Source organism: Parambassis ranga, chromosome 19 (assembly GCF_900634625.1).
Source record: "Parambassis ranga chromosome 19, fParRan2.1, whole genome shotgun sequence".
Classification (NCBI taxonomy): domain Eukaryota; kingdom Metazoa; phylum Chordata; class Actinopteri; family Ambassidae; genus Parambassis; species Parambassis ranga.
The window spans coordinates 5,942,911-5,951,462 of NC_041039.1; the positions used below are offsets into that span (position 1 = coordinate 5,942,911).

The window sequence follows — 8,552 nt, forward strand, 5'->3', positions numbered from 1 at the left end:
CACTGTAATGAAGTTGTTCAAAACAAAAGAATGAAAGACATTTTGGTAAGCCTCAGATACATTAAATACATAATATTGACTAGAGAAGAATTTCAAAAACCTATGGATTTCCTTGATGTAAGGAAAGTCATGAACCACATCTGCATGTGTCTCTGTTTTGCAGAAAGATGCAGTGTCAGATGTTGCTAAATCTGTGTCTGACTCAGATAAGAGTGTTGTGCTTGAAACTGATGATGATTCAATAAAGGATAGATTCAGTCTACACTCATACAATGAAGCTGTTCCAAAGCTTAGGAGGACAAAAAGTATTCTGGTATGTGTTAATGGCCATTTCTCACTTTTCCCAATATAATATTTTTTATTACATTAAGAATGAAATGATTAAAAATATCTTGACAACTGTTTTGCAGATGGATGAAATGCCATGCTCCGATGCTCTCTGTGATTCAAGTGATGATGACGATGCTCACCCTTCCACATCAAACTCTGAAATTGCTTCACAAAGGCCAAAGAGAAGTTGTTGGCACCCGGTAGGCCTTTTCTTTCCCCCTTCATTTTATAATTAAAGCGGACCAACAGAACACACATGCTTTTACAATCTTTATATTTGTTCTGTAGTTTGTAAAAAGCATAGGCATGGTATTTTGTGAATGATACATGTTAGGATCTATATTGACTTTACTGTACTGTTCTGATTGATTCCTTTTAGGGGGTTTTAAGAAATTCTGATATTGCAGCATATAACTGAAATGTAGATAGGTTGTCATACATGACAAACTAAGTGGAGGCTCAGTTATTAACTTGAGTTTTCTTTTTTCAAAAGTCTCTTGTTACCAAAGGAACTCTGTGCACCAGTCACTTTTTACCCTGTCATGTCACACCAGTCTCATATAAGCTGCTATAACTTAAACTATTCCTGGACTGTTACATTATGCCAACTGCACTGACTTGCACCATTGCATCTTTTGCACTCTCATACCAGTCTCAATAAGCTGTTATAAGTTAAACCATTCCTGTTTATATTATGCCAACTGCACTGACTTGCACTATACATCTTTTGCACTCTTACTGCATTGTGCCTTCATTATGTGCCTTGTATTTTGTGTGTGCCTCATTGTAGGTACATTTTTTTACACTTTATATTTATCTTTAGTTTTTAGTTACATGTTATATGTTGCGGAGTGAAGAGTAACGCAATTTCGATTCTCTGTATGTTCAGCACATATAGCAGAGTTGACAATAAAGCTGACTTGACTTGACTTGACTTGACTTGACTTGAATCAGACAATACAAGCGGAGGTAGTGAAGAGGAGTATATTCCAAATTTCAGGGAGGAAAGCACAGACAGTGACAGCAGCATGGAGTTGTCCATGGAAAATAAGAAAAAGGACAAAGTTGATTCTACAAGTCGGATGAGAACAAAGTCCTCCAGTCAGCCCCAGTGTGAGTCTAGGCAGTACGGAAGATTTGAAACAGAACCTGATTCCACACAAAGATTTCCTATTGTCACAGCACATGCTAATGAAGATGAAATGGTAGAAGAGCCATCCGTGTACGTTAATCCAGCTTTGAAAAAAGAAGATGGTTCCAGAAGTTATAACAAGAAACATCACTGCTTCTACTGTGGACAACAGGTTCAAAAAATGTCAAGACATTTAATTTGTAAACACCATGAAAAGGTGGAAGTTGTCAAAGCTTTAAGTTTGCCAAAAAACTCAAAAGAAAGGCGACTCCAAAAGATTATAGATTATATCCGAAATAAAGGCAACTTTGAGCATAACATTGAAGTTTTGGAATCCCACAGAGGAAAAATGATCCCATGGAAACAACCAAAGAAAAGATGAAAGGACAAGAATTTACACATTGTGTGTACTGCTATGGATTGTTCACAAAAAGAGTGATGTGGCGACATTTTCAGGTCTGCAAATTCAAGCCTCAGGGTAAATCATCACAAGGTAAAACTAGAGTCCAGGCATTGTGTGCTTTTGCTGAACCTGCTCCACTTGGACTTGGTGAAGCATAGTGGAAGTTCTTAAGTGGCATGAATCAAGACAATATTGCAGTTGCAATAAAGGAAGACCCATGCATTCTGGAGTATGGGTGCAGACTCTTTACCAAGAATGAGAGGGTAACTAGCCAACACCAGCATATTCGACAAAAGTTGAGAGAACTTGGCAGACTGCTACTGGAAGCAAAAAAGGTTGCACCTGTGAAGACTGTCAAAGACCTCATAAAACCTGAACAGTACAGTCATGTTGTCTCTGCTGCACGATCCCTGGCTGGGTTCAATGATAAAACTGGCAAATTTCACCGTCCATCTCTTGCTCGCAAAGTTGGACACAGCTTGCGTTCTTTGGCCATGTTTATAAAGTCGGAAGGATTGAAGACAAAAGATAAACAAGCTGTCCAAGATGCTGATGGATTTGCACAGCTATACCAAGAAAGTTGGAAATTTGACATTGCAAGTCAAGCACTAACCTCCTCAACTCCTCCCATTCACTCAGGATGTCCAGAATCTCCATTGCTTTTTATCAGAGAAACAGCAGCAACACTTGAATACCCTCACCGAAGAGCCTTCACCCTCAAACTGGAAAGACCTTGCTAAAGTGACCCTAGCACAAGTTATCCTCTTCAATCGCCGGAGAGCGGGGCGAGCGGGGCAAGTCTGTGTACTTGTCAAAGGACATGTCAGAAACGCATGATGATGTGAACTTGGCCCTTACAGCTCTTGAGCAGAAGCTTTGCAAACATTTTGTTCGGATAACCATTGTGGGAAAAAGAGGAAGGAAAGTTCCTGTTCTCCTCACTCCTCTCATGAGAGAATCACTAGATGCTCTGACTGAGAAGCGAGAAGAATGTGGAGTGCTGGATGAAAACAGATTATTTGCTTTGCCACAGTCTGTCCATTATCTCAGGGGTTCTGACTGCATAAGACAGTTGGTGAATGAATGTAATGGCATAAAGAATCCAAAAGCACTAACCTCAACAAAGCTCAGGAAACACATTGCCACCCTATCCACTGTTCTGAATCTCAAGACAACAGAACTTGACCAGTTAGCTGACTTTCTTGGGCATAACATCGAAGTCCACAGAACACACTACTGGCTTCCAGAGGGCACCCTCCAACTAGCAAAAATAAGCAAAGTTCTTCTTGCAATGGAACAGGGACGCCTGGGAGAATACAAAGGAAAGAGTCTGGATGAAATTCACCTTGATGTAAACAGTATACCTACTGTACTATATTTTGATACGTGAATGTTTTGATGTTGTCCATTTAACTGCTATCTAGGGTCAATATTTCAGAGTTGGATGTTTGTGTACTCTTGATTGATCTCTATCAATTACCATTTTAGAGACTGCTGACATGGAGAGGTGTTCACAAGAGGACGCAGAAGATATGGGTGAGGTTTTTTAACTGGCTGTGAATTATTCATTTGATCTAAATACTGGACTGCCTGTGGATTTTGCTTGGCCTACTGATTGCAAGAAGTACTACTTATTACACGTTGCCAAGCATCTTTTTTGAATAGAAAGGTCTGAGTAGTATTTGCATGGTTTTATAATGTAATCCTACCAGTTCATGCAGCCCTTATAGCCTATGTTCATGTTCTATGTGAATTTTTATTTAGCACGCTACAGGAAGCCATAATGGCAAAATGGAGAAAGTTACCATGGACTGCACATTGTGCTACAAAAACTGTGTCGACTGTTCTAGACACATTTAAGTATAGTATAATATTTGGTTATGTGCTTTAATAGAATATTTTATTCCTTTCTACATAGCAAGTCTGAATACTCATTCCTGTGGCACTCCAAATGTATTTGTAATGACTGTTTTATGCACCCAGATGCCAGTGAGGATCATGAGTTGGAAGCTGAGAGAAGAGACAACATGACATCGCTGCAAGAAGGTACTTCCACATTGTTGTTTTTCAATCATCTTTAAAAGACACACATGCCATATATTAAAACAAATCTTTGATTATTGTGAATTGCTTGCTATCACATATGCTGCTTCAGTAAACCTTTGCTGCATGCAGGCGCCAGTGTTCCACATGCACAGGGGTCAGAAGATGAGAGCACGGTGCCATCCCTGCTAGAATGTGCCTCCGCACCAAAGAGCCACAGTCGGAGGAAGGGGGGCACAAAGAGAGGTGAGCTTAGAGCAGTGATAAAACTACCCACTCCAGCTTTGTGTATTTATTATAATTAGTTATATTAACGAGTTCCTTAAATGGAGAGAAACCTTCTCCAAACTATGAATGACAGTGACCTATTAAAACGCTGCGGAGACTTTCTGTAGTTATTCATTTTTATTTTACCCCTCCTGGACCCCCTGCAGTTCGCCTACAGAGCTAACAGATCTGTGGACGATGCTGTCAACCTGACCCTTCACTACATCCTGCAGCATCTGGACTCCCCGGGAACCAATGCTAGGATCCTGTTTGTGGACTTCAGCTCTGCTTTCAACACAATCCGCCCAGCTCTCCTCCAAGACAAGCTGTCCCTGCTGCATGTTCCAGACTCCATCTGCCGGTGGATCACTGACTTCCTGACAGACAGGAGACAGCATGTGAGGCTGGGGATGAATGTCTCGGACACAAGGACCATCAGCACCGGTACCCCCCAAGGCTGTGTACTTTCCCCTCTGCTCTTCTTCCTGTACACCACCTGCTGCACCTCCAGCCACCAGTCTGTCAAGCTGATTAAGTTTGCTGACGACACCACCCTCATTGGACTCATCTCAGACGGGGATGAGTCTGGACAGGAGGGAGGTGGACCGTCTGGTGTCCTGGTTTGCTGACAACAACCTGGAGCTGAATGCCCAGAAGACAGTGGAGATGACAGTAGACTTTCGGAAAGTGCCAGCTCCATCACCCCCCCTCACCCTGACAGACACCCCCATCTCCACAGTGGACTCTTTCCGCTTCCTGGGTACCACCATCACCCAGGACCTCAAGTGGGAGCTCACCATCAGCTCCCTCATCAAAAAGGCCAAGCAGAGGATGTACGTCCTGCGGCAGCTGAGGAAACTCAAGGTGCCAGCCAGGATGATGGTTCAGTTCTACACGGCCATCATTGAGTCCATCCTCACCTCCTCCATCACAGTGTGGTACGCTGGGGCCACTGCCAGGGACAGGCACAGACTGCAGCGTGTGGTGCGCTCTGCTGAGAAGGTGATCAGCTGCAGCCTGCCGTCTATCGAGGACCTGTACGTCTCCAGGACTCTGAGGCGTGCAGGTCGGATCACAGCTGACCCTTCTCACCCTGGACACGGACTCTTTGAGCCACTCCCCTCAGGCAGGAGGTTACGGTCCATTCGGACCAGAACCTCACGCCACAAGAACAGCTTCTTCCCCTCTGCTGTTGGACTGTTGAACAGTAATTAATGCACTGCTCTGCACTGTCACTTCAGAAGGTCACTTTAGTATAGTCACTGCACAATGACGACTATTTGCACTGTTTACTCCAACTTGCACCACTTGCACACGAGTACCACCTCACCGACCCATGTGGTACCTGTTACATTATTACAGTATTACACTGTTTCAATTCGTTCATATAAGGGTCTATGTTTGCCATTACATCCACCATTCATTTTATGTTCTGTTCATTGCATGTCTGTTATTCCATGTCAATTTAGCCTTACTTTAGTTTATTTACTTAACCCTCGGGCGTCATTGGGGACTCAAAAATGTCCACTTACAAAAAACCGCTATAAAAACTTAACAGATTAATGTTTTTTTCTGCTTTCTTCTGCATAAATGTGTTAAACAACTTGCTAATCTTTAATCTGACTTCAGGTGACCAACAAGCAGGCTCCTGCTGGGGCAGTTGATCTGGGGATGTCCTCCACACATCACACTTCACATGGAGATTCACATGGAGATTCACACAAAGATGGTGTCAGCACACAGGTGATGCAGATTCTTTCTTTTATGGCTGTGGCTATGTGCTGTCTGGTATCTTTGTTTAGATGGGAAGGTGTTTGTATTGCTTTTCCTGGTAAAGGTCTCAGACTCACACACTCTGTTTCTATTTTGGCCCTTATGGGGCCCTGGGTGCATCTCGAAGTGATTTTCACATCAGCATCACAACATCACACACTCCTTGTTTTCCATGTTTCTCCCATATGGATGTAATTAGAAGTTATTTTACATCAGTACTGAAAAACCTGACAGTGTCAAACTGTAAATTATAATAAGCATAATTCACCACTTCCCAGTCTGTTGTATGTCTAATGCTGTGTTTATACTGTAGTCCATTGCAATGTCTTATATTTGCTCCGAGACATCGCAGGCTCACACACTGTGTTTCTATTTTGGCCCATGTGGGGTCCTCCTGACCTCTTCATGATTTGGGATGTTCTCAACTTGTGGGGCCTCTCTCATGTCACACACAATTTTGATCTTTCTAGCTTTGTAGGGCCACTTTACACCAAGAACTTGTACTTTTGATGTTCCTTATGGAGCTCTTTTTTATGATAGTAGTGTCAAATCTCAGATTATGTTAAGCTCAACTCCCAACTATCACATCTAATATCTATCTATCTATATTTAGTATGTGATCCATTGCATCTCTGATACTGTTAAGGGATTTGCTCAAAACTCTTGTAAAAGGCATGTTACCAGATTAATTGTAAGGCAAACGTGATATGAAAAGTTGCTTCCACACGAGCCATAGACCATGCATTAATTAGCTGTTTGGAGAACAGTTGTCTTATCACTTACCTTTTTCTACGTTCATTTTTAAGGTATATTCTTTTTTTATTCATATTTAGGTTATGGTTTCCAAGTTTTCACTTGTGGAGTACTCTGATAGTGAGGATACAGATGAAGGCTGTGGCACAGACCACCATTTGACTTCACACTGTAATGAAGTTGTTCAAAACAAAAGAATGACAGACATTTTGGTAAGCCTCAGATACATTAAATACATAATATTGACTAGAGAAGAATTTCAAAAACCTATGGATTTCCTTGATGTAAGGAAAGTCATGAACCACATCTGCATGTGTCTCTGTTTTGCAGAAAGATGCAGTGTCAGATGTTGCTAAATCTGTGTCTGACTCAGATGAGAGTGTTGTGCTTGAAACTGATGATGATTCAATAAAGGATAGATTCAGTCTGCACTCATACAATGAAGCTGTTCCAAAGCTTAGGAGGACAAAAAGTATTCTGGTATGTGTTAATGGCCATTTCTCACTTTTCCCAATGTAATATTTTTTATTACATTAAGAATGAAATGATTAAAAATATCTTGACAACTGTTTTGCAGATGGATGAAATGCCATGCTCCGTTGCTCTCTGTGATTCAAGTGATGATGACGATGCTCACCCTTCCACATCAAAGTCTGAAATTGCTTCACAAAGGCCAAAGAGAAGTTGTTGGCACCCGGTAGGCCTTTTCTTTCCCCCTTCATTTTATAATTAAAGCGGACCAACAGAACACACATGCTTTTACAATCTTTATATTTGTTCTGTAGTTTGTAAAAAGCATAGGCATGGTATTTTGTGAATGATACATGTTAGGATCTATATTGACTTTACTGTACTGTTCTGATTGATTCCTTTTAGGGGGTTTTAAGAAATTCTGATATTGCAGCATATAACTGAAATGTAGATAGGTTGTCATACATGACAAACTAAGTGGAGGCTCAGTTATTAACTTGAGTTTTCTTTTTTCAAAAGTCTCTTGTAGAATCAGACAATACAAGCGGAGGTAGTGAAGAGGAGTATATTCCAAATTTCAGGGAGGAAAGCACTGACAGTGACAGCAGCATGGAGTTGTCCATGGAAAATAAGAAAAAGGACAAAGTTGATTCTACAAGTCGGATGAGAACAAAGTCCTCCAGTCAGCCCCAGTGTGAGTCTAGGCAGTACCGAAGATTTGAAACAGAACCTGATTCCACACAAAGATTTCCTATTGTCACAGCACATGCTAATGAAGATGAAATGGTAGAAGAGCCATCCGTGTACGTTAATCCAGCTTTGAAAAAAGAAGATGGTTCCAGAAGTTATAACAAGAAACATCACTGCTTCTACTGTGGACAACAGGTTCAAAAAATGTCAAGACATTTAATTCGTAAACACCATGAAAAGGTGGAAGTTGCCAAAGCTTTAAGTTTGCCAAAAAACTCAAAAGAAAGGCGACTCCAATTAGATTATATCCGAAATAAAGGCAACTTTGAGCATAACATTGAAGTTTTGGAATCCCACAGAGGAAAAATGATCCCATGGAAACAACCAAAGAAAAGATGAAAGGACAAGAATTTACACATTGTGTGTACTGCTATGGATTGTTCACAAAAAGAGTGATGTGGCGACATTTTCAGGTCTGCAAATTCAAGCCTCAGGGTAAATCATCACAAGGTAAAACTAGAGTCCAGGCATTGTGTGCTTTTGCTGAACCTGCTCCACTTGGACTTGGTGAAGCATACTGGAAGTTCTTAAGTGGCATGAATCAAGACAATATTGCAGTTGCAATAAAGGAAGACCCATGCATTCTGGAGTATGGGTGCAGACTCTTTACCAAGAATGAGAGGGTAACTA

The 8,552-nt window shown here is 41.3% G+C and overlaps 1 protein-coding gene across 1 annotated transcript; it reads left to right on the forward strand.

Annotated features, from left to right (window-relative positions):
- The first annotated feature begins 2,669 nt into the window (after nucleotides 1–2,669).
- LOC114451599 (uncharacterized) lies at nucleotides 2,670–7,286 on the forward strand. The gene is made up of 4 exons (XM_028430348.1): nucleotides 2,670–3,223; nucleotides 3,354–3,401; nucleotides 3,849–3,911; nucleotides 7,279–7,286. Exons 1-4 carry the CDS (start codon nucleotides 2,686–2,688, stop codon nucleotides 7,284–7,286), a joined length of 657 nt encoding a protein of 218 aa, XP_028286149.1. The 5' UTR covers nucleotides 2,670–2,685.
- Nucleotides 7,287–8,552: the final 1,266 nt, after the last annotated feature.